Raw genomic sequence first — 26,320 nt, 5'->3', positions numbered from 1 at the left:
TAATTATATAGTATTTCTTGACCCGTGGGTTGTGTGTGCGTGCTTTATGTGTGTTTTATGGTGCTTTGCGGTTTAGTGTTGTTGTTTAGTTTTCATGAAATCAAAAGTTGGCTAATCCCCCGATGCTGAATCAAAAGTAAATATTTAATTCAACTCCAACTTCTGGATGGTGTGGATGATTTGTTTACGTGAAAATAACTTTCACATTCTTGGATTAAAACATTTTTATTATCTACTGAATCACCTGTGAATTCTGTTTATCGACAAATGGCAATAAACCCTATTCTGATTCTGATTCTGATTTTTTTTATGCTATTCAGGGCCTTTTGTAATCCAAGTATTTCCATTTTAATATAGTAACTTCTAATTCTGATTCAAGTCTAGTTCAAGTCCTAATGAAAATGACACTACATCAATAACAAGCTGTAGGGGGGAGGTGGTGTCAGTGTGACAGGGGGAGGGCTTATCTCAATATGATGCAAATGAGCCCCCCTGTGACTCTGGGCTCACTCCGGTGAAAAACTTTGAGCCCCGTTTTCTCAGTGAAAGGTTTTGAGAGTTGTATACATTAAAATGACCACAATCTACTCAAATATTATCAGATCTACATGAGTGAGACATCATTGGAAAGCTTTCAGAATCTGTGAATAACTCAAAATGTCACCGGGTAGACATCGCGTCGCGTGGTTTTCAGTCCAGCTCTAAAATATGAGAAACGCAAAGGTAAAGAGCAAGTTTAAAAATACAAGAAATGTACAAAAAGCCCCAGTACAATGAAAAATATGTTTTTATTTGTTGACAAAAACATATTTTTCATTGTGGTTGTTTTTACTACACTAAAAAAACTGTGTTCTCACTGTGAGCATTTCAAATCATTTACATATTCGTTTTGTTGAGAAAATAATCTTTAAAATTATGTATACCTTTACTGGTATGAATGAAAATAAGAGTGATGATGCAATAGAACGTCTAAAGTATGTTTTTCGCCCGTGCGCGGGCTGTCAGTCGTAAAGGCGTTAAAATTATCTGCATGAAGAATGTTCAGAAGTCTGGTTTTACCTTTCTAATTCCATGAAATCATGCGGGAAACGTTCAGAAAGTTACAGAATGTTACTTAAATGAATAATAAAAAAAAGGTTTTCACTGTGTCAGGACTTTATTGTTGGGTCTCAGTATTAAACTCTTACACATGTTTCTGATCTTGGACAGGTTGAGGCCGTACATGAGTGGGTTGAACAGCGGCTGAACTGTCAGAATTATCAGGACATAAAACGGCCGAACTTCTATCAACATTCTGGGTAAAGCGCTCGTGTCGAAGCGAGTCTGGATCACCTCGAAGGAAATGCAGAAGGAAAAGTTGATCAGGGAGCAGAGGTGCGGCATGCACGTGCTCATCGCCTTCTGACGCGTCTCTTTGCAACCAAAACACACGCGCAGAATCTGGAAGTACGTGAAGAAGATGACACTCAACGGCACCAGGACTGTGACGGACGCGGCCACCAGCTCGTACCAGTTGTTCACGGTCGTGTCAAAGCAGGAGAGTTTAATAATGCTGTAGTTATCGCAGAAACCTTTGTCGATGACGTCTCCACACAGAGTCAGCGACGCCGTGAGCAGAGTCGTGATCCCGACGGCCAAAAGTGGAGGCAGCCAGATCAGAACGACGAGGAAACGCACTTTGTTCAGACTCATGCGCGCATGGTACTGCAGCGGGAAGCAGATGGCCACGTAACGGTCGTAGGAAATCACTGCCAGGTTGGTGAACTCGACGGAGACGTAGGAGTAGATCTGGAAGACCTGCAGTGAGCACAACGGGACGGAGACCACGTGGTCCCGACTCAGGATCTGGACCAGGACAAAGGCAACGACGCAGGTGCTGCCGTAGAGCTCGTTCAGGAACAGGACGCAGAGGAAGGCGTACATGGGCTCGTGGAGGCTCCGGTGCAGAACCACGACGCTGATCAGGAGAACGTTTGAGCAGAAGATCAGAACGTACAGAAGCAACACGATGAGGACGTAGAGGGCTTTCAAATGTCCCACGTCGTAATATCCCCCGAGACGGATCCACGCCACCACAGTCGAGTTTGTCATTGTGTATGGTCCAAGTCTAAACCAGGACTAGAACAGGTCTTGACCAGGTCTTAACCAGGACTAGAACAGGTCTTAACCACGACTAGAACAGATCTAAACAGGGACTAGAACAGGTCTAAACCAGGGCTAGAACAGGTCTAAACCAGGACTAGAACAGGTCTAAACCAGGACTAGAACAGGTCTTAACCAGGACTAGAACAGGTCTAAACCAGGACTAGATCAGGTCTAAACCAGGACTAGATCAGGTCTAAACCAGGACTAGAACAGGTCTTAACCAGGACTAGAACAGGTCTTGACCAGGACTTAACCAGGACTAGAACAGGTCTTAACCAGGACTAGAACAGGTCTTAACCACGACTAGAACAGATCTAAACAGGGACTAGAACAGGTCTAAACCAGGGCTAGAACAGGTCTAAACCAGGACTAGAACAGGTCTAAACCAGGACTAGAACAGGTCTTAACCAGGACTAGAACAGGTCTAAACCAGGACTAGAACAGGTCTTAACCAGGACTAGAACAGGTCTAAACCAGGACTAGAACAGGTCTTAACCAGGACTAGAACAGGTCTAAACCAGGACTAGAACAGGTCTAAACCAGGACTAGAACAGGTCTTAACCAGGACTAGAACAGGTCTAAACCAGGACTAGATCAGGTCTAAACCAGGACTAGATCAGGTCTAAACCAGGACTAGAACAGGTCTTAACCAGGGCTAGAACAGGACAGAACCGGGTCAGAACCAGGACAAACCAGTGACTAAACCAGGACTAAAAAAGGAACTAAACAAAGACCAGAAAAGGTCTGAACCAGGGCTAAACCAGGGACTAAACAAGGACTAAACCAAGACTGAAATTAAACAAGGACTGAACCAGGTCTAAAACAGGTCTGAATCAGGACTAAAGCTACATACAAATTTTGACTAAAACAGGACTAAACCTATAAGAAAACCTGAACTAAACCTGAACTAAACCAGGTCAAGAACGGGGCTGGACCAAGTCCACTTCAGGACAAAAATTTTAGACCAAATAATGACGTGTGAACACAGCCTAAAACAGTTTTTAACCAGGACTGAATCAGGAATAAACAACGACTGACCCAGGTCTAAACCAGGACTAAATAAAGTACACAATCCTCAATAATTTCCGTAAACATGTAACACACTGTTGACGTGATCCATCATAGACCTTTCAGCTGTTCGTAGGAGGCTCCATGATGTTCACTGAACAAGAGAGAACACATCGACATCAACAGAACCAAAACAGAATTTAAGTGTACATCTTAAATCATTTTTTTAAACATTTACACCATCAACAATATTGGAAATTCCATTTTGAAAATCACAAATTAGAATCTTGTCGTGTGTTAAAAGTAAAATCTAATGTAACAGTTCCATGAGTCCAAGTTGGTTTGGACTAAACAGACTAAAAACACATACATTTTATGACAAAAACAGTGGAATTGTTCACTCAAAATGTCAACAACAAAAAAAAGACTAAAAACTATTTCTGATGTTCATCAATAATACACTTTATTCATATATATACGCTCTCTATCCTGAACGTTCAGGTTGAAATAAAGCAATGCAGCAAATTGAAAACTTAAGTCATGAAATTTTCAAAAAATATAAGAAACTGTAAACACAAAAGTAAATATTAGCTTTCAAAGGGTTCTTTGGTCCAAACCCTACGCGACAGTGCACTGTTCAGTCTGATGGAGAATCGCGATGTGCAGTAGATCTCCACAGAAGCAAAGGAACACTGAGCATTTTAGAAACACTGCGCCAACATTTGAGAAAAAGAAAGATAATATTTCTTGGTCTGGACTGCTCTGCCCTGCGCTAGAATCTTCTTTACCACTAAAACCTACTTTACCACACGACATCGAACAGTGCGACATGTTTAAAGTCAAACAAGAGTCAGAGTCAGAGGAGACTGAAGTCTGAGACAAAGTGTGTGGCCTTTAAAAGCTCAGGACGCAGAGGAGGGCAAGACGCAGAGGAGGGTAAGACGCAGGAGCAAGCGACCAATTATGATAAGGTCTAGAGAGTGACAGGGTTTGGTTGCCTTGGCAGTTCCGGCGGCCATCTAGTGATTGGAGAAGCAGCAATTATTTCCCCATTGGTACTTCCCTCTGCTGCCAGTAGATGGAGCGCTAACACAAATCCTGATGAGGGAACGCCTGACATGTCATGTGGTTTTCAGTACAAACAAGATTTTAAGCTCTAAAATAGGAGAAACTTAAAGGTAAAGAGCAAGTTTAGAAGTACAAGAACTGTACAGAAAGGCCCAGTATATATGTTTTTGTCAAGAAATAAAAGCATTTTTTCACTGTGGTTGTTTTTATTGCACTAAAAAACAGTATTCTCACTGTGAGCAGCCTCTCCACAAACCTGATTCTTCCTTTGCCTGGAAGTATCTCCATCTACTTGTTTAAATGGAAATGTGCCTTTGGATGTAATATTCCACAATATGACTTATCTGCATGAAGAATGTTCAGAAGTCTGGTTTTACCTTTCTAATTCCATGAAATCATGCGAGAAACGTTCAGAAAGTTACAGAATGTTGTTTAAATGAATAATAATACAAAGGTTTTCACTCTGTCAGGACTTTATTGTTGGGTCTCAGTATTAAACTCTTACACACGTTTCTGATCTTGGACAGGTTGAGGCCGTACATGAGTGGGTTGAACAGCGGCTGAACTATCAGGAGGTAAAACGGCTGAAATGCTGTCCACATTCTGGGTAAAGCGCTCGTGTCGAAGCGAGTCTGGATCACCTCGAAGGAAACGCAGAAGGCAAAGTTGATCAGGGAGCAGAGGTGCGGCGTGCACGTGCTCATCGCCTTCTGACGCGTCTCTTTGCAACCAAAACACACGCGCAGAATCTGGAAGTACGTGAAGAAGATGACCATTAAGGGGCAGATCACGGTGACGGACGCGGCCACCAGCTCGTACCAGTTGTTCACGCTCGTGTCGAAGCAGGAGAGTTTAATAATGCTGTAGTTATCGCAGTAAACTTTGTCGATGACGTCTCCACACAGAGTCAGCGACGCCGTGAGCAGAGTCGTGATCCCGACGGCCAAAAGTGGAGGCAGCCAGATCAGAACGACGAGGAAACGCACTTTGTTCAGACTCATGCGCGCATGGTACTGCAGCGAGAAGCAGATGGCCACGTAACGGTCGTAGGAAATCACTGCCAGGTTGGTGAACTCGACGGAGACGTAGGAGTAGATCTGGAAGACCTGCAGTGAGCACAACGGGACGGAGACCACGTGGTCCCGACTCAGGATCTGGACCAGGACAAAGGCAACGACGCAGGTGCTGCCGTAGAGCTCGTTCAGGAACAGGACGCAGAGGAAGGCGTACATGGGCTCGTGGAGGCTCCGGTGCAGAACCACGACGCTGATCAGGAGAACGTTTGAGCAGAAGATCAGAACGTACAGAAGCAACACGATGAGGACGTAGAGGGCTTTCAAATGTCCCACGTCGTAATATCCCCCGAGACGGATCCACGCCACCACAGTCGAGTTTGTCATTGTGTATGGTCCAAGTCTGAACCAGGACTAGAACAGGTCTTGACCAGGACTTAACTACGACTAGAACAGGTCTTGACCAGGACTAGAACAGGTCTTAACCAGGACTAGAACAGGTCTTGACCAGGACTAGAACAGGTCTTAACCAGGACTAGAACAGGTCTTGACCAGGACTAGAACAGGACTTTACCACGACTAGAACAGGTCTAAACCACGACTAGAACAGGTCTAAACCAGGGCTAGAACAGGTCTAAACCAGGACTTGAACAGGTCTTGACCAGGACTTAACCACGACTAGAACAGGTCTTAACCACGACTAGAACAGGTCTAAACCAGGACTAGAACAGGTCTTAACCATGACTAGAACAGGTCTAAACCAGGACTAGAACAGGTCTAAACCAGGACTAGAACAGGTCTAAACCAGAACTAGAACAGGTCTTAACCAGGACTAGAACACGTCTTAACCAGGACTAGAACAGGTCTGAACCAGGACTAGAACAGGTCTAAACCAGGACTAGAACAGGTCTTAACCATGACTAGAACAGGTCTAAACCAGGACTAGAACAGGTCTAAACCAGGACTAGAACAGGTCTAAACCAGAACTAGAACAGGTCTTAACCAGGACTAGAACACGTCTTAACCAGGACTAGAACAGGTCTGAACCAGGACTAGAACTAGAACAGGTCTAAACCAGGACTAGAACAGGACTAAACCAGGACTAGAACAGGTCTAAACCAGGACTAGAACAGGTCTTAACCAGGACTAGAACAGGTCTTAACCAGGACTAGAACAGGTCTAAACCAGGACTAGAACAGGTCTAAACCAGGACTAGAGCAGGTCTAAACCAGGACTAGAACAGGTCTAAACCAGGACTAGAACAGGTCTAAACCAGGACTAGAACAGGTCTTAACCAGGACTAGAACAGGTCTAAACCAGGACTAGAACAGGTCTAAACCAGGACTAGAACAGGTCTAAACCAGGACTAGAACAGGTCTTAACCAGGACTAGAACACGTCTTAACCAGGACTAGAACAGGTCTGAACCAGGACTAGAACAGGTCTAAACCAGGACTAGAACAGGACTAAACCAGGACTAGAACAGGTCTAAACCAGGACTAGAACAGGTCTTAACCAGGACTAGAACAGGTCTTAACCAGGACTAGAACAGGTCTAAACCAGGACTAGAACAGGTCTAAACCAGGACTAGAGCAGGTCTAAACCAGGACTAGAACAGGTCTAAACCAGGACTAGAACAGGTCTAAACCAGGACTAGAACAGGTCTAAACCAGAACTAGAACAGGTCTTAACCAGGACTAGAACACGTCTTAACCAGGACTAGAACAGGTCTGAACCAGGACTAGAACAGGTCTAAACCAGGACTAGAACAGGTCTTAACCATGACTAGAACAGGTCTAAACCAGGACTAGAACAGGTCTAAACCAGGACTAGAACAGGTCTAAACCAGAACTAGAACAGGTCTTAACCAGGACTAGAACACGTCTTAACCAGGACTAGAACAGGTCTGAACCAGGACTAGAACTAGAACAGGTCTAAACCAGGACTAGAACAGGACTAAACCAGGACTAGAACAGGTCTAAACCAGGACTAGAACAGGTCTTAACCAGGACTAGAACAGGTCTTAACCAGGACTAGAACAGGTCTAAACCAGGACTAGAACAGGTCTAAACCAGGACTAGAGCAGGTCTAAACCAGGACTAGAACAGGTCTAAACCAGGACTAGAACAGGTCTAAACCAGGACTAGAACAGGTCTTAACCAGGACTAGAACAGGTCTAAACCAGGACTAGAACAGGTCTAAACCAGGACTAGAACAGGTCTAAACCAGGACTAGAACAGGTCTTAACCAGGACTAGAACACGTCTTAACCAGGACTAGAACAGGTCTGAACCAGGACTAGAACAGGTCTAAACCAGGACTAGAACAGGACTAAACCAGGACTAGAACAGGTCTAAACCAGGACTAGAACAGGTCTTAACCAGGACTAGAACAGGTCTTAACCAGGACTAGAACAGGTCTAAACCAGGACTAGAACAGGTCTAAACCAGGACTAGAGCAGGTCTAAACCAGGACTAGAACAGGTCTAAACCAGGACTAGAACAGGTCTAAACCAGGACTAGAACAGGTCTTAACCAGGACTAGAACAGGTCTAAACCAGGACTAGAACAGGTCTAAACCAGGACTAGAACAGGTCTTAACCAGGACTAGAACAGGTCTAAACCAGGACTAGAACAGGTCTAAACCAGGACTAGAACAGGTCTAAACCAGGACTAGAACAGGTCTTAACCAGGACTAGAACAGGTCTTAACCAGGACTAGAACAGGTCTAAACCAGGACTAGAACAGGTCTTAACCAGGACTAGAACAGGTCTAAACCAGGACTAGAACAGGTCTTAACCAGGACTAGAACAGGTCTAAACCAGGACTAGAACAGGTCTAAACCAGGACTAGAACAGGTCTTAACCAGGACTAGAACAGGTCTAAACCAGGACTAGAACAGGTCTAAACCAGCACTAGAACAGGTCTTAACCAGGACTAGAACAGGTCTAAACCACGACTAGAACAGGTCTTAACCACGACTAGAATCATCTTAACTACGACCAAAGCAAGGACAAAACCAAAGGTTTAACAAGGAATAAACAAAGACTGAACCAAGGCTAAACCAGGTCTAAAACAGACCAGAGCCAGGTACATATCAGCAGCTAAACCAGGACTAAAACATGACAGAAGCAGGACCAAACCAAGGACTAAACCAGGACTAAAACATGTCAGAGTCAGGTAAGAACCAGGGCAAAACCAGGGACTAAAACAGGAACTAAACAAAGACTAGAAAAGGTCTGAACCAGGGACCAAACAAGGACTAAACCAGGACTGAAACTAATCTAATCAAGGACTGAACCAGGTCTAAAACAGGTCTGAATCAGGACTAAAGCTCTATACATTTTTTTACTAAACCAGGACCAGGACCTATAACAAAACCTGAACTAAACCAGGTCTAGAACAGGGCTTAACCAAGTCCATCAGGATGAAAATTCTAGACCAAATAATGACGTGTGAACACAGCCTAAAACAGTTTTTAACCAGGAGTAAACCAGGACTAAATAAAGTACACAGTCCTCAATAATTTGTCAACATGAGTCGATGTTTGTCTGGACTAAACAGACTCTAAAACACATACATTTTATGTCAAAAACAGTGGAACTTTTCACTCAAAATGTCAAAATATACATTTTTTTGATGTTCATCAATAATACACTTTTTTCATATATATTCGCTCTCTATCCTCAACGTTCAGGTTGAAATAAAGCAATGCAGCAAATTGAAAGCTTTAGTCATGAAAATTTGCAAAAAATATAAGAAACTGTAAACACAAAAGTAAATATTAGCTTTCAAAGGGTTCTTTGGTCCAAACCCTACGCGACAGTGCACTGTTCAGTCTGATGGAGAATCGCGATGTGCAGTAGATCTCCACAGAAGCAAAGGAACACTGAGCATTTTAGAAACACTGCGCCAACATTTGAGAAAAAGAAAGATGATATTTCTTGGTCTGGACTGCTCTGCCCTGCGCTAGAATCTTCTTTACCACTAAAACCTACTTTACCACACGACATCGAACAGTGCGACATGTTTAAAGTCAAACAAGAGTCAGAGTCAGAGGAGACTGAAGTCTGAGACAAAGTGTGTGGCCTTTAAAAGCTCAGGACGCAGAGGAGGGCAAGACGCAGAGGAGGGTAAGACGCAGGAGCAAGCGACCAATTATGATAAGGTCTAGAGAGAGGACCAGTTCGGTTGCCGTGGCAGTTCCGGCGGCCATCTTGTTGTGACTGAAGAAGCAAAATTCTAATACAAAATGATGTAAGAACAGACCCAGTTCCAGATTTGTTCACATTAGTTTGGAAGAACATGAGCATTAGATAAACTGCAAAGTATTTATTACTCTGCACTTTATTAATTTGTCTGATTTTTCAAGACAAAATGACTAAAGGTTACCATGACAACGATCTCACTAGATTTTATTATAACCCATTGGGTGCAACTTGGAGGAGGAGCAAAGTCCGATTCCATTGGCAAAACCTGTCAAATAGATGAATGAGAAAAATGATACTTATTCAAACTTAGGTTAAAGTGTTAAAGTAACCAAAGTAGTAATTAAATGTTTAGAGGGGTGATCAGTATTTGATCATTAGTATTACAAAGTAATCTGACCAAACTGTACAGCGTCAACAGAATTAGGCTGAGTAAAATAATATGTCTGTTTGTCATAACCCGACCGACCCGGTGTGAAACTAGCCGCCTGACATTTTTTATATCAGCATTTTGTTGAAAAAACGTCGAATTCTTTTATTTTTCAATCATTTCGCCGACTCACCGACCGGACTTCCCTTAACCACTGTGTCGAATATATTTATCACGCTTAAGATAACGCACTGCACAACGCATGTGCGTCTTCATAGTCACTCCCCCACATGCGTCTGTAACGAAACAGACCACGGGTTGATGACGACAAATTGCCTTAAACAAGTTGGTATAAGATAAGATATTCCTTTAGTGTCCCACATGGGGGAATTTCATTGGTGCAACGCAGGATACAGAGGTAGATACAGAAGAAAAGAACAGATCACATATAGGAAGTTTGAAAAACACTTTCAGAATAAGATCTCCTATAAACAAAAACTCCCATTGACAAATAAATAAATACATAAATACCATTGCATGTGATCACGACAGTAATTGCACATGAATATGTGTCACGACGGCACATAGATTGCACATGGATTTCACAGTAATTGCACATGAATCACAACAGTAATTGCACATATGACGGAATTGCACATCAGTATTACACACACATGCATACGGAGGAGTGAGGTGACGTCATTTCCGGTGAGTGTGTCGCGTTTTCAGAGCTGTTCGTTCTTAGAGCCTTTTACCGATTAATCCACGAATTATACACACTATTTACGCATCATATACACGAAAGTGAACGTTTGATTTCTCCGCAAACAATCCGGAGCCTCAAGCCGCTCGCTTTTCAGTATTTCGTGGATTAAAAAGCCCTCCTCACTCTCTAGCTCCAGCCTGAACTAGCCTAGCGTAGCCTAGCCGCTAGCGTCATGGCTGGATCTACCTTTACCTGTTTGAGCTGTCATATGTCGAGTCAGAACCCTGGCTCCTTCTCTGATGATAGGTGCGTGAAGTGCAGTGTAGTGGTAGTTTTGGAGGCCAGGGTTACGGAGTTAGAAGCGCGGATCCGCTGTTTAGAGGAGCTTAAGTCCAGTTATAGTTCGGTTTTAGCGCGAGGGCTACCGGACCGCGCTGCAGGGCGTAGCATTAGCATTAGCAGTAGCAGTAAGGCCGAGCTCAGCCCCTCAGCGTCTCCCGTGCAGCCGGGACTAGACCAGGAACAGAATAGGGACCAATTTGTGACAGTTCGGAGGGGACAAGGCGCTAAACGCCGAACCTCAGAGCGCCGTGAGCTTCACGTCTATAATAGGTTTTCTCCCCTCAGCGATCACACGCCCGCTGAACACACGAGAGAAACTCTTGTAATCGGGAGTTCTATTGTTAGAGACGTGAAGCTGCCAGCTGCTAGCGTTAGGTGTTACCCGGGGGCCAGAATGGGTGACATCGAAGGAAACCTTAGGATCTTAAAGCGGAGCAGGACCCGTTTCCGGCGAGTAGTGATTCACGCAGGCGGTAACGACGCCCGGCGGAGACAATCAGAGGTGCTCAAAGTTCAAGTAGCCGCGGTGTGTGACCTAGCGAAGTCGATGTCAGACACTGTAATATTTTCTGGTCCCCTGCCCAATCGGATCAATGCTGAATTGTACAGCCGTCTCTCAGCATTCAACAACTGGTTATCCAGATGGTGCCCTCAAAACAACGTTGTCTTTATTGATAACTGGAGTGCGTTTTGGGGAAAGCCCGGGCTCATACGCAGGGATGGCATCCATCCGACTTCGGAGGGTACATCCCTATTAGTTCGGAATTTGACCGATAGTCTTAGTCGTGTTAAGTGACCATCTAGGGATGAGCCCCGGGCGCAGAGCAGCAGTTTAAGACGCTCCTCTGTCGCTGAACTCTCGCCCGTTCTGTTACATGTGAAGTGTTCAGATTCAAGACAGATAGAGACTGTGTGTGTCCCTCGTGTCCCTCGTACAAATAATGCCAAAAAGTCACATCTCAGAAAAAATATTTCAGGCGTCAGACCAAATAACTTAAGGAAAATAACAATCACAAATGACACAAATACACAAATGAATAAACACGTAAAATGTGGACTGCTAAACATTAGAGCAATTTCCTCCAAATCGCTCTTAGTTAATGAATTAATTAGTGACTATAACATAGATCTTCTAGCTCTAACTGAAACGTGGCTTCAACAAGACGACTACGTCAGACTAAATGAGTCCACCCCACCCACCCATGTAAACTTTCAGACTGCCAGGAGCACAGGCCGAGGTGGTGGTGTGGCAGTGATCTCACACTCAAGCCTACTCATGAGCCCTAAAACTAACAATGCATTTCACTCATTTGAAAGCCTTATGCTGTCGATCACATGTCCAAATATGAAAAACCAAAAAGGAGTTTTGTTCATAGTTATCTACCGACCCCCTGGTCCCTACTCAGAGTTTTTAACAGAGTTTTCTGACTTTATATCAAACTTAGTGTTAGCCTGGGATAAAATAGTTATAGCTGGAGACTTTAATATCCACGTGAATATGAGTGATGACTCTCTCAGTAATGCCTTCAGCGCCTTGTTAGACAGCATTGGTTTCACTCAGAATGTAAATAAACCGACTCACACTCATAAGAACACTCTGGATCTTGTCCTAACGTATGGAACAGAGATTAGTGACCTCATTGTCCTCCCTCAAAACCCTATATTGTCAGATCATTTCCTAATTACCTTTCAGTTTATTCTTAAAGATCATCCAGTCCCACAAAATAAAGTTATAATGAAAAGGACAATATCTGAAAAATCTATCTCAAAATTCAAAGAAATAATAGAGCCAATATTCAGTGACATGTCATGTGATCCTGCTGAGAACAGTTTTAGTCCCAGTATAAGTGATCAATGTGTCGACTTGACCATGAATTCTCTGAAGTCTGCTCTTGACGTTGTCGCGCCGTTAAAACAGAAGGTCATTAGGCCAAAGCGCGCCTCCCCATGGTACAACCAAGAACTGCGTTCACATAAACAAAGAGTTAGAAAGTTAGAGGGATTATTTCGTCGCTCTCACACCGAAGAATCCCTAAAAGCATGGAAAAGTTGCCTGCTGTCCTATAAGCAGGCTCTGCGTAAGGCCCAAACCAGATATTATTCAAATCTAATAGAAGTCAACAAAAGTAACACTAAATTCCTTTTCAGCACTGTAGCTAGGCTAACAAACTGTCACAGTGCAGTAGAGCCCTCAATCCCAGCTACACTTAGCTCTGATGATTTCCTCCTATTTTTTAACAATAAAATAAAAACAATCAGAGATAAATTAGATGAAATTACCCCCGCTATTAGCCCTGAACTAGCCCAAGCTGTAAATCTAACGTCTCATATAAATCCACCTGTAAACTTAGAAAGGTTCACAGCTGTTGATCAAGCAGAGATAACTTCAGCCATTATGTCCTCTAAAAGCTCAACTTGTGTCCTAGACCCCATTCCAAGCAGACTCCTCAAAGACATTCTCCCCCTAATTATAGACCCTATTCTTAATATAATAAATACTTCACTCCAAAGTTGCCATGTTCCACAGTCCTTCAAACATGCAGTCATTAAACCTCTTCTGAAAAAGCCTAATCTAGATCCCGACCTATTGGTAAACTACAGACCTATTTCAAATCTTCCCTTCGTCTCTAAAATCCTTGAAAAAGTTGCAGTAAAACAGCTTTGTCGCCACCTGCAGGACAATAACTTATTTGAAGTTTTCCAGTCAGGGTTCAGAGCCCACCACAGCACTGAAACTGCACTAGTTAAAGTCACAAATGATTTGTTATTAGCCGCTGACGATGGACTGGTCTCAATCCTGGTTCTGTTGGACCTGAGCGCAGCGTTTGACACCATCAACCACAACATTCTACTGCAGAGGTTAGAATGTGATGTAGGTGTTGGAGGAACAGCCCTGAGCTGGTTTAAATCCTATTTATCTGATAGGTTCCAATTTGTTAATGTAAACCAGAGCTCCTCACCAAGCTCTAAAGTAATTTACGGTGTGCCACAGGGTTCGGTACTCGGTCCAATTCTGTTTACTCTTTATATGCTGCCATTAGGTAACATTATCAGAAAGCATGACATTAACTTCCACTGCTATGCAGACGACACTCAGCTGTATTTATCAATGAAACCTGATCAGAGCGATCAAGTAGACAGACTTAGTACTTGTGTGAAGGAGATAAAAACCTGGATGACACTAAACTACCTGCTTCTTAACCCTGAAAAAACCGAGGTCATTTTGCTTGGCCCTAAGCATCTACGAGACTCTCTATCTGAGCAGATAGTCACACTGGACAATGTCAGTGTAGCCTCCAGTTCTACTGTAAGAAACCTTGGAGTCTTATTTGACCAGGAGCTCTCATTTAAAGCTCATATAAATCAAGCTTGTAAAACAGCCTATTTCCATTTGCGCAACATAGCCAAAATCAGAAGAATCCTGCCTAAAAGTGATGCTGAAAAACTTATCCATGCATTTGTAACGACTAGATTAGACTACTGTAACTCCCTGCTTGCAGCGTGTCCTAAAAGCTCCATAAAAAGCTTTCAACTGGTTCAAAATGCAGCAGCAAGATTACTAACAGGAACAAAAAGAAGAGAGCACATTACGCCGGTGCTGAAGTCTCTTCACTGGCTTCCCGTCGAGTCTAGAATCAAATTTAAACTCCTCCTCCTGACCTACAAAGCCATAAATGACATGGCCCCATCCTACCTCAAAGATGCTATAGAACCATATCATCCAAACAGAGCTCTTCGCTCTCAGAATGCCGGCCTTCTGGTGGTCCCAAGAGTCTCTAAAAGTACTGTAGGAGGTAGAGCGTTTAGCTACCAAGCTCCTGTGTTATGGAATCAGCTCCCGACCCATGTTAAATATGCTGACACAGTCTCTTCATTTAAGTCCAGGCTTAAAATGTTCCTCTTCGAAATCGCTTATGGTCAGACTAGTTAGGAACAGAAACATAAACCCACAGCTTTAGCTATGCTGCCCTAGGAGTAACTATGCTGGGGGAAGTATGGCAGCTTGAGCACTATCCTCTTCTTCTTCTGACTACTTATGCTATCAAACAATATTTATTTTTTGATTCCACTTGCAAACTGTTCACCGCCTTCTTTTCTTTCTCTCACTCCTGAGGACCTGTGGACCCAGATGCCCCTCCCCTGGTGAAGTGGTCCCTGCCCTGTGTGGACGGTCCCTCATCTGCCTGAGGAGTGGGTCCAGCTCGCCCCCGACGGTCCCTCATCTGCCTGAAGAGTGGGTCCAGCTCGACTCCGACGGTCCCTCATCTGCCTGAAGAGTGGGCCCAGCTCGCCTCCGACGGTCCCTCATCTGCCTGAAGAGTGGGTCCAGCTCGCCTCCGACGGTCCCTCATCTGCCTGAAGAGTGGGTCCAGCTCGACTCAGACGGTCCCTCATCTGCCTGAAGAGTGGGTCCAGCTCGCCTCAGACGGTCCCTCTTCTGCCTGAAGAGTGGGTCCAGCTCGCCTCTGACGGTCCCTCATCTGCCTGAAGAGTGGGTCCAGTTCGCCTCAGTCGGTCCCTCATCTGCCTGAAGAGTGGGTCCAGCTCGACTCAGACGGTCCCTCATCTGCCTGAAGAGTGGGTCCAGCTCGCCTCAGTCGGTCCCTCATCTGCCTGAAGAGTGGGTCCAGCTCCAGTCTCCTCGTGTCCGTCCGTCCGTCTGTGAGAGTCGGATCTCTCCTTCACTGGAACTCCTCCAGGTTTCTACGCTTTTTTCCCAAAGAGGTTTTTTTTGTAGTTTTTCCTGGCCGAGAAGGAGAGTCTAAGGACAGAGGACCCTGGGACATCGTCCCTCGCCACCACAGACATTGTCTGACTCCATCGCCACCACAGACATTGTTGATTCATTTCTCCCTGTGGCCCTCAGAGGCAACTGTTGTTGTGATTTTGGGCCTTACAAAAATAAATTGATTTGATTTGATTTGATATTAGGTTAGGTCAGTATTGCGAGTGTTCAGGACTAACAGTGTTTGTTATAACGTCTGACAGCAGCAGGAAGGAAAGACCTGCGAAACCTCTCCCTCACACATCGAGGGTGGATCAGTCTCTCACTGAAGCTGCTCTCCAGAGTGGACAGAGTGTCCTGCAGGGGGTGAGACTCATGGCCAAGCATAGATGTGAATCTAGCCAGGACCCTTCTGTCCCCTACCTCCTGCACCGAGTCCAGAGCGCAGCCCAGGACGGAGCTGGACCTCTTGATGACTTTGTCCAGCTTCTTCCTCTCCCTCTCTGTGATGCTGCTGCTCCAGCAGGCCACACCGTACAGGAGAGCTGATGCCACCACAGAGTCGTAGAGGGTCTTCAGGAGTGGCCCTGTCACTCCAAAAGACCTGAGTCTCCTCAGGAGGTAGAGCCGACTCTGGCTCTTCCTGTACAGTGCGTCTGTGTTATGAGTCCAGTCCAGTTTATAGTTCAGATGAACACCAGGTACTTGTATGAGTCCACTCTCTCAATGTCCCGTCCCTGGATGTTCACTGGTGAGGGGGCAGTGGGGTGGCGTCTGCGGAAGTCCACCACCATCTCCTTGGTCTTCCCCGTGGTTGATGAGGAGGTGGTTCCGCTGACACCAGTTCACAAAGTCCTGCGCCAGCGAGAGCGGTGCAGCAGGGAGATGACGGCGTCCCCCACTCCGATGCCAGGCCGATATGCAAACTGCAGGGGGTCCATGGCTGAGCTCACGGTGGAGCGGAGGTGGTCCAGGACCAGCCGCTCCAGTGTCTTCATCAGGAGGGACGTGAGAGTCACCGGCCTGAAGCTGTTGAGGTCTTTGGCGCGCGGTGTCTTGGGCACAGGTACCAGACAGGAGGTCTTCCAGACTATCGGCGCCACTGTAGTGTCCATAGGACATGCCAGGCTCTGTCAGGGTGTTTTACGCAATGCATTCTGGGATTGACACACGCCCAGCAGCGTCATCACAACAAACATGGCGGCGCCCGTGTCCCCCGCATGTTCCCCCCGCTCGCCTTCTCTACCAAAATAAAGGATAGAGGCGCACAAAAGGTCGATTGAAATGTCTTAAAATCGTGAGATTTAGTCTCCCGATTGGGTTGATAGAGACGTTTTCCTTCATTGACTGTTGAAGCCTGACCCCTGGCGGTCACTCCGACTCAAAAAATGGTTAAATTTGGATCAAATTTTTTTGCCTTCAAAGTAAAAAAAATAAGAATTTGCCTACCGTCCGACCCACTTAAAAAATGTTGACTCGGGTTACAGCAAACAGACAATTTATTTGGGGCAGCCTTAGGAAAAAATCTTTTGTTCTAATACTGTTCCAAGCATCTAAGGGCAGACTATTGTGACGGAAAACAGAAGTGTGGGCTTCTGAACCAAGAAGAGCACAAACAAACAGATGCCTTTTACACCGTGATATCATAACGTTTATTGTGAATCAGGCTCAGTGTGATAATGTCAGTCGCTCTGGGGTTTCCTAGAGATGACCGAGTGACTCACACTTCACATGTGAGACAAACTGACCTTTACAACAAAGAGAATCACCACAAAACATGGATCTGAGATTAAACACCACAGAAGTACATGACTTACAGTTTAAGTCTAAGAATATTCTTTGATTTAGCATGAAATTCATTGTTTACATTTACCTATGTTTACGTTTCCTTAGCCGACAGATTAGCATTAGCCAAACGGTTTAGATACCAGTGACTTCAGAATCAGAAAAGGTTTACTGCCATTGTCAAAGATCAGAATTCACAAACAGAGGAACTTGCTTTGGTGATTCAGTGCAACATAAAACAATGAATAATGATAAAACAACATATATAAGTCAAAAAGAGAAACAATTAAAATCTGCTATTGGGTGAAAAAAAAAAATATAGACTTACTATTTACACAAATTTACAGTTGAGATTACATATGTAGTGCAGAAAGTGAACAGTGTGGTGAGTGATTAAATCATGGTTTAAGTGACAGTGTTTAAGAAGTGTTCATGAGTCCAACGGCAGAGGGAAAGAAACTGTTCTGGTGACAGGAGGTTCTGGTCCGAATGGACCGTAGCCTCCGGCCTGAGGGGAGTGGCCTCCTGCCTGAGGGGAGTGGCCTCCTGCCTGAGAGGAGTGGCTCAAATAGTCCATGTTCAGGGTGAGACGGGTCGGCTGTGATCCGACCTGCTCGTCCCAGAGCTGCAGGTCCTGCAGAGATGAAAGTCTGCGGCAGATCACCTTCTCAGCAGATGGTGCTGTAGTCTCTTTTTGTCCCTGGCTGTGGCTCCAGCGCACCACATGGTGATGGAGGAGGTGATGGAGGAGGTGAGGATGGACTCGATGATGGCCGTGTAGAACTGCACCATCACCTCCGCTGTCAGCTTGGCTTTCCTCAGCTGCCGCAGGAACTACATCCTCTGCTGGACCTTCTTGATGAGAGAGCTGATGGTGGGCTCCCACTTGAGGTCCTGGGTAATGGTGGGCTCCAACTTAAGGTCCTGGGTGATGGAGGAGTCTGTCATATTGAGGGGGGGCTGGGGGGCTGTGACTTTCCTGAAGTCTACGATCATCTCCAGTGTCTTCTGGGTTGTTACCGCTGCACCAGGACACCAGCCGGTCCACCTCCTCCTGTAGACTGACTCATCCCTGTCCGAGATGAGCTCAATGAGGGTGGTGTCGTCTGCAAACTTGATTAGTTTTGTTTGCGTGGCTGGAGATACAGCAGTTTGTGTACAGGGAGAAGAGCAAAGGAGAAACTACACAGCCCTGTGGAGCTCCTGTGCTGATAGTAGAGTAGAGTGTCAGAGACATTCTTCCCCAGCCGCACGCACTGCCGCCGATCCATCAGGAGGGCAGTGCTCCCCCTGCAGGTGGAGTCAGGCACGTTGAGCTGGGAGAGCTTGTCCTGGAGCAGAGCAGGAGGGTGGTGTTGATGCAGAGCTGAAGTCCACAAACATGATCCTGGCATAGGTTCCCAGGGAGTCCAGATGCTGCAGGGTGAAGTGGAGAGCCTTGTTGATGGTGTCGTCCACAGACCTGTTGGCTCTGTAAACGAATTGCAGGAGGTCCAGCAAGGGGTCCAGCAGGGGGAGGTAAAGGACTTGAGGTGGGGCAAGACCAGGCGCTCAAATGACTTCATGACTACAGACGTCAGTGCCACAGGTCTGTAGTCATTACAGTCGTCCATCACATGTGATGGACGACTTGAAGCTGGGACATGGCATGACTCCAGGAGGTGTTAAAAATGCCAGTGAAGACAGGGGCCAGCTCACCTGCACAGTATCTTAAGGTGGCTGGAGTGACACCATCTTGTCCAGCAGCTTTTCGGGGGTTGGATTTCCGAAATAGTCTGTTTACGTCTTGTTCCTGAACTGTGAGAGGGGTGGGGGAGGTGGGGGGACCGGGGTTGGGTTGGCAGAGCTGGCCACAGTCTACAGTAGAAGGAGTTGAGTTGCTGTGCCAGTTTTCGGTAATCTGCAGAAGGGGGGGCTCTGGGCTTGTAATCGGTGAGTGGGCTTGTAATCGGTGAGAAGCCTCTAGCTAGAAATCTACCTCTCAACACCTCCCTGCTAAATCCATACTTAGCATATTTGTAGCGCTCTCTATCACCGGCCCTGTGCGCTGCCTCCTTCTGCTGGCTTAACCTCCGGATCAGAACTCGTCACGTTAAAGAGGGAAATAACCAATTGCGAATGTTTGAATTATGTTAGCCATGTTAGCAATGTTAGCATGTCTGTCACCGTGTTAGCCGTGAGTCTTTTATTACTTCAATCTGGTTCCACTCTGAGACAGTGCGTGGATTGTGTTGTTGCTGTGTTGTTTCCGTGTTGTTCCCGAACCACAGGCGTCGCAGCTGCTCTCTGATCTGTGACAGCTTCAGGCCGTAGATCACCGGGTTAAACAGAGGCTGACAGGTGAAAAAGTACAAAGACAGAAACACTGCAAGCGCATCCGGCATCCCGCTCATGTCAAAGCGACTCATCACTATCTGAGAGCAGCACCCAAAGGAGAAATTCAGCAGCGACGCCAGGTGAGGCATGCAGGTGCTCAGGGCTTTGTGCCGCGCCTGCCCCGGGGCAGACAGACACAAAACGAGTATGCGGCCGTATGTGTAAAGGATGAGGAAGAGCGGGCAGATCATGGACAACACGGTGTAGAAAAGGCCGTAGATGTTGTTGAGCTGCACAGACTTACACGACAGCTTCACGATGGAGTAGTTTCCGCAGTAAATTTTATCGATGATGTTTCCGCACAAAGGCAGCGACATGCTCAGCCACAACAACACGCCAATGGCCACGGACGGAGCGAGCCAGGTGCCAGTTAGCAGCAGCGCTACCTGCCTGTGCGTCATCACACTGTGGTACTGCAGCGGGCGGCAGATGGCCACATAGCGGTCGTACGACATGGCAGCTAACGTGAAGATCTCCACGCAGGCATATAGGTAAAGGCAGAAGATCTGGAGGTAACACAGAGCGTACGGAACAGTGTGTTGGTCCTGCAGGATCTGGAAGAGCAGGAACGGGAAGAGCGTGGAGCTGCCGTAAAGCTCATTCACAAACAGGCTGCAGAGGAGCAGGTACATGGGCTGGTGCAGACTCCTGTTCAGAACGATCAGAGCGATGAGCAGCAGGTTTGAGCCCACGATCAGCATGTACGAAGACAGTGTGAGCACAAAGTAAAGCCAGCGCAGGGGCCCAAGGTCTGAGTAGGCCCCCAAAGTGAAGTGACTCACCTGAGTCCAGTTACCCATCGCACACATCAGAAACACAGCTAGACGACGGCTGGAACACATTTAGAACATGGCGAGACTACGACTAATGGGGGTGCATAATCAAATCTAAATTGTAATTGTGCACTTTGAGCAGAATCCAAATAGTCTAATCACAATGTTTACCGGAAAAAATGAACTTAATATTGTATCAAAATGGTCCAGCTCTTAGAAGATATCTGGAACAGTATTTATATTCATAAATAAAATACTCTGTCACATTGAAATACTATGTATTTTGTTAAATCGGAGACAGCTGAGAAATGACAAAAATGGGGTAAATCAGGGCTATTCATCTTAATCACAGCCAATAAATAAATTAATTCAATAAATCAATTAAATGAATTAGTACAACAAAATACTACTTATAGATTAGATTTTTGTGAGAAATAACAAACAAAATGCTTTCCCAACATTGGTTTGAAACATTGCCCATTCACTTGAACCCAAACTAATATTGTGAGTGAAGTTCTGAAAGAATTCACAATATTCTGAAAATTAATAAGTTAAACCACTACCAGACAAACAGCAGATCTATGAACAGGAATAAGTTAAAATATGGATTAAATACATTGAAGAATAACAGGTGTAAACCAGGAATAAACCAGGTCTAAACCAGGACCACACCAGGACTAAACCAGGTCTAAACCAGGACTAACCCAGGTCCTAGATAGTTCTGAATGAAGAATGATCCAACAGACGACCAAAACTGAACTTTGACATGCAAAATTAAACACAAAAACACTTTGCCGAATCCTTTTCGCAAAACTCAAAAAAATAACATCTGTGAACGACATGAACTCTAAGACACTTTCAAATGTCTAATTCCATTTAAACTGGAGTCAAAACTTTAGTGACCTGTGTATATTAAATTAAATAAATAAATCAAAAATAAATCATGTTTAATGCAAAAATATCTGACTCTGTACAAATCAGTCCAACACATTTCCTCTTCTATTATGAGGAAAATCATTCTAAAATGCACCACAATCAGTTTTTCACTTACAGAAATGTACAATTATCGTTTGCAAGTCTTATTTTTGTCTCTCTTTACCTCATGTCGGGAATGTTGTAGAGGAAATTCTTCAATCATGTCAGAGAGAGTTTATTGAATGAAATTAAACAAATAGAAAAGACAGATCTTATTGCAGCACAAGCTCAAAAATAGAACCAAACCAAGATCAAACCAAGACTAAAGCCGGAATAGACCAGGACTAAACCAGGACCAGAAACAAGACTAAACCAGGACTAAACATGGTTCTCAGCTGCATCTGCAAAAAGATAATTTCGAATTCAAAATGCACATGTTTTAGGGAAAAAAGGCAAAAGAGTTTTTTCTAGTCATCCAAACAGCTTCTTCAGACATCTTTCTAACACACTTTCTGATTTTCAAAAATAGGCAAAACTAAACTGAATCGATCCTGGTTAATTTCAGAAATAACAAGCACATTTTAAACTTGAGCTTTTTCAATGTGACTAAATAAAAAGATACAGATCTGCTTCTGGACAAACGTCACAGAGACATAAACCTGAAGTCTGCCACAGTCAAGTCAAACTATGATCTGAGCCTGACTCTGTTGTCATTTAAGAGCGCGAGACGGCCTCTCGACCAATCACAGCGAACCATTCAGCTGATCTTTCATGTTCTGTTTTTTTAAATACATAGAACAGAGTCAAATTCAATGCTCAGGAAGAGACATGACGTCTCAAATCGGATTTCAATATCACAATGATAATAAAAAGGCTTGTTTTTATACAACAGGTATTTAAATAAGAAATAATAGTTATTTCGTTCTACCACCATGTGGTCTGATAAAGCTCAAGATCCTTCTGAAGCTGTTCATGAAAGAATAAGATTTGTCCAGTTTGTGTTTTCATTGTATAGAACTTGGTCAAATAAATATGTAGTTTCAATACTAGTTTTAGTATTGATTTTTTTCTGATTTTCAATTCTGGTTCAAGACTATTCAGAGGAATGACTGCTGTTCTGGAGGAATGACTGCTGTTCTGGAGGAATGACTGTTGTTCTGGAGGAATGACTGTTGTTCTGGAGGAATGACTTGTTCTGGAGGAATGACTGCTGTTCTGGAGGAATGACTGTTGTTCTGGAGGAATGACTTGTTCTGGAGGAATGACTGATGTTCTGGAGGAATGACTGCTGTTCTGGAGGAATGACTGTTGTTCTGGAGGAATGACTGTTGTTCTGGAGGAATGACTGTTGTTCTGGAGGAATGACTGTTGTTCTGGAGGAATGACTGTTGTTCTGGAGGAATGACCGTTGTTCTGGAGGAATGACCGCTGTTCTGGAGGAATGACCGCTGTTCTGGAGGAATGACTGTTGTTCTGGAGGAATGACTTGTTCTTTAGGAATAACTGTTGTTCTGGAGGAATGACTGTTGTTCTTAAGGAATAACTGTTGTTCTGGAGGAATGACTGTTGTTCTTTAGGAATAACTGTTGTTCTGGAGGAATGATTGCTGTTCAGGAGTAATGACTGTTGTTCTGGAAGAATGATAGAACTAAATATGTTTTCCTCAGAGAGAGAAGAAAGACAAGGTTACAAGAAATAAGAAGTTTTAGACCATCCATATCTTTAACCCCGGTGGAATACGGGGGAGAAACGACAAAGAGGACCAGGCTTCCAGTTCACACACTGGACAGCCCACCACTCTGAGCGCTCTGCCGGTCTTATGCCGGTATTTTCTTCTTCTTTATTTTTTTCTTTACACAATTAACCCATGACGTTCTTATTATTTTCTTGACTTTTAGTTGTATTCTTGTTACAAAATTTAAGCCTGTATTCAGATTGTGGTCTTATGCACGGCCTGTATATTTGCCAGTATGTGTTCGTCCTCCCACTCTTTTCCCATCTCTGAGTTCTCTAGGTCATTCCAGTTGTAGTTTCCTGGGTCAGGGAACAAGTCTGGCGAGTTTTCATTCTCCTCCATCCAATATTCCCCTACATTCATCATACACTGCCAACATAATATTTCTTTACCTTCTGTATTCCGCCCTGATTCCCTAGATAATCTGGTCTATAACGCTCTGCTCTACCTGGGTTACTTCCTCCCCTTGCATTTCTCCCACGTGTAGCATGTGTGTCACAAATTTACAAGTGAATAAATACAGGTAACAATGTGTTGTTATTGGGCTAGATCAGAAGGTCTAGATGCGGCTCTCGGAACAGAGTGAGTAGGAGTACGACCAGAGCAGGTGGAGTCCTTGTGGAGTCCGGGCTTGTGAAGCTTTAGGCAGTCTGGATCAGTTTGACTCTTTCCTAGCTCGCCATCCAATCTGGCCTGTGCAATAACAGGACCAAATAAATAATCATGTGCACATCATAAATAAATAAACTAGTTTCAATCATCAATATCTGTGTTAAATATTGCAAATTATCAAAGTGAACCATTTACAATATAATAAATAACATTAGATTAGTAAAATAGCTCATCAGGTTCAGTCATGTACTTAAACAGTGTATTGAATAAATATCAATCAAAAGTAAAGTGCATTCAAATGGAACAACAATCATTAAGTTGGACCTTAAATTGCTTCCAGATACATTTACAAACAATCAATAAATTATCAATAAATAGTGTTCATATTTAAGTAACAATGAGAATAATTTCACTTTATTTGACAATATAATATTTGAGGAAATGGGCAATAAAGATGATGCTAACTAGCCCATTCAAACCAATGGGCGCGGCTAAGCTAAGCAGCACACTCACCAGTTTCGACGTTAATACTTATCTTATCTTATCTTAATATATGATCTAAATAAGATGATCTGGGTCCGGTAGTCGACTCCTAAGATACGGGACAGTAAATGCATTAAGTAGATTAAACCAACATAATGAAATTCGGAAGATCCGTGAGCATTTATCCTACCTGTCGCGCAAACCGAATTCCCCGACCGGCATGTCCCGAGCCGCAACTCATTTCCTGTTTATATGCCGACGATTGGCGGCGCAGCGCCACGTGACTGGCTGACGCACGGCGCAACAGCGCGATGACGTAATGAGCCGAGAGAGAGAGTGCGAGGAGCGCGCAAACGGGAGATCCGCGTTTCTCACCCGAGTTGCACACGACCTCTATTTCCCACATAATATGCTTGCACTCCTTCACTATCCATCACAAACACTTTCGTCTGACTTTATTTCTGACTTTCTTTTTCGCTTTTCTTTTCCCCGGATCACTTTCTCTGTGTGTATGGCATGTGTTGTGTATTCATCAAGTGTACCAGTATCAAAAGCGATATAATGTTTATTTTCCCATCGTTTAAGGTGTATACATTTTTCTGGGTGTGTGCCATATATTACTTCCCAGTCTTGATTTGGTAAGGAGCCAAATGGCTCCTTTCTTTCTCCTATCTTACTATTTTTTGTCCCATTTTGCAAATATTAGTCCAGTCTTTTTACTCATAGGGAGGTCTCTATGACTGGAATGTGTTCTTCAAAAGTTGGTTATAGTGCTAAAAATCACTATGGCATTTCTCTTTCAAACTCCTCCACGTAGAGAATTTTTTTACATACATGTAATCATAGTAATTCACTGTATTTCCAACTTGGTTTATATGGAGATTGAATCTAGTGATTTCTTCTCCCACACATTCGTCCTTTCACACTCCTATTAAGTTGTTTCTAATAAGAGTCCTAATTTATATTATTATACATTATATATATATATATATATATATATATAATATTATATTTATATTATTATTCATTTATTTAGTTTTGCAGAATTTAACACGAAGAGGAGAACTGCCCTCCTTTTTGCAGATTTTAACACAAGAGTCTGCCCCTTTTTACCTACGGTTTTGTTAACTTGCCAGTAATAAATCCTAACCGCTTCCCTTTTTCCACCTAATAGTGTCTAGAATTTTTAGAATTTAGAAAAAAAAAATTACCCACCGTAACCCTCAGTTACTCGCTTCTTTAACTTAAAACTTCCTTACTTTTCTGTTGTCTCCTCTCTCCTCGGATCAACCGTCGGACCCCGCCGAGAGTCGGCGAGTCAGCCTTGAACAGGTCTCTTTGCTGTGGCCACAGACTTTCCCTGGGTCACCAAATCTCGTCGGAGTCGTTCAGGTGTTGGAATCCGGCTCGAAGGACCAATTTGATTGGTCCTAAATCTTTTACTCAGAGAGAGAAGAAAGATAACGTTACAAGAAATAAGAAGTTTTAGACCATCCATATCAGACTGTTGTTCTAGGGGAAGCTCCTGATTGACACACCTCAAATACCTGTGTATGTCAGGACATTTCATCTCTTAATTATGAACATTAATATTCACCTAAAAACACTGCCCTGGTTTGTATTTGATGCAGAATTAGCTCTGTTTGTGTGTCACTAACACCAAATGGCACAACCATTGATCATTCTTATGTTTACTTCACAAACATTACTATAAAACAACAATTTATTATCGACTGTTAAAAATATGCTTGTTCTTATTTGTTCACATTAGTTTGGTAGAACATGAGCATTAGATAAATTGCAAAGAATTTATTACAAAATGAGGATTTAAAAGTGCAGCTCTGTATTTGTTTGTCAGAGTTCTTTAGTAGAATTTCCCAACACAACATGGAGCTGGACATTACTATAGGTTACCATGACAACGATCTCACTAGACTTTATTATAACTCATTGGAAGCAACGCAGAGGAAAACCCCTATCATGTCCAATTCATCCCAAAACAGTGGCAAACCCAGACATGAGCCATGTTTGTTTGAATGTTCTGTGTCGTCTGTGGTC

General features: G+C 44.0%; 4 protein-coding genes across 4 annotated transcripts in view; all 4 read right to left on the bottom strand.

Moving 5' to 3' along the window:
- Positions 1-1,140: 1,140 nt before the first annotated feature.
- LOC140369406 (olfactory receptor 11A1-like) lies at positions 1,141-2,091 on the bottom strand. The gene has a single exon (XM_072456760.1). The coding sequence runs from the start codon at positions 2,089-2,091 to the stop codon at positions 1,141-1,143; it is 951 nt and encodes a 316-aa protein (XP_072312861.1).
- A 2,588-nt stretch (positions 2,092-4,679) lies between these two features.
- LOC140369403 (olfactory receptor 11A1-like) lies at positions 4,680-5,621 on the bottom strand. The gene has a single exon (XM_072456746.1). It carries the CDS (start codon positions 5,619-5,621, stop codon positions 4,680-4,682), a length of 942 nt encoding a protein of 313 aa, XP_072312847.1.
- A 2,869-nt stretch (positions 5,622-8,490) lies between these two features.
- The window catches only part of LOC140376749 (beta-arrestin-1-like), a 79,253-nt gene continuing 61,423 nt past the window's right edge, over positions 8,491-26,320 (bottom strand). The window contains exon 17 of the transcript XR_011929931.1: positions 8,491-8,510. The gene's annotated coding sequence lies outside the window, so the exon portion shown is untranslated. The remainder of the gene's footprint in view (positions 8,511-26,320) is intronic.
- On the bottom strand, positions 19,531-20,544 carry LOC140369397 (olfactory receptor 11A1-like). The gene has a single exon (XM_072456732.1). The coding sequence runs from the start codon at positions 20,542-20,544 to the stop codon at positions 19,531-19,533; it is 1,014 nt and encodes a 337-aa protein (XP_072312833.1).

This window comes from Eucyclogobius newberryi, unplaced genomic scaffold (assembly GCF_026437365.1).
Source record: "Eucyclogobius newberryi isolate DKJ021-1_F unplaced genomic scaffold, fEucNew1.0.hap1 SCAF_10, whole genome shotgun sequence".
Classification (NCBI taxonomy): Eukaryota; Metazoa; Chordata; class Actinopteri; order Gobiiformes; family Gobiidae; genus Eucyclogobius; species Eucyclogobius newberryi.
The sequence above is the reverse complement of the archived record's forward strand: the minus strand, read 5'-3'. Positions and strand labels throughout refer to the sequence as shown.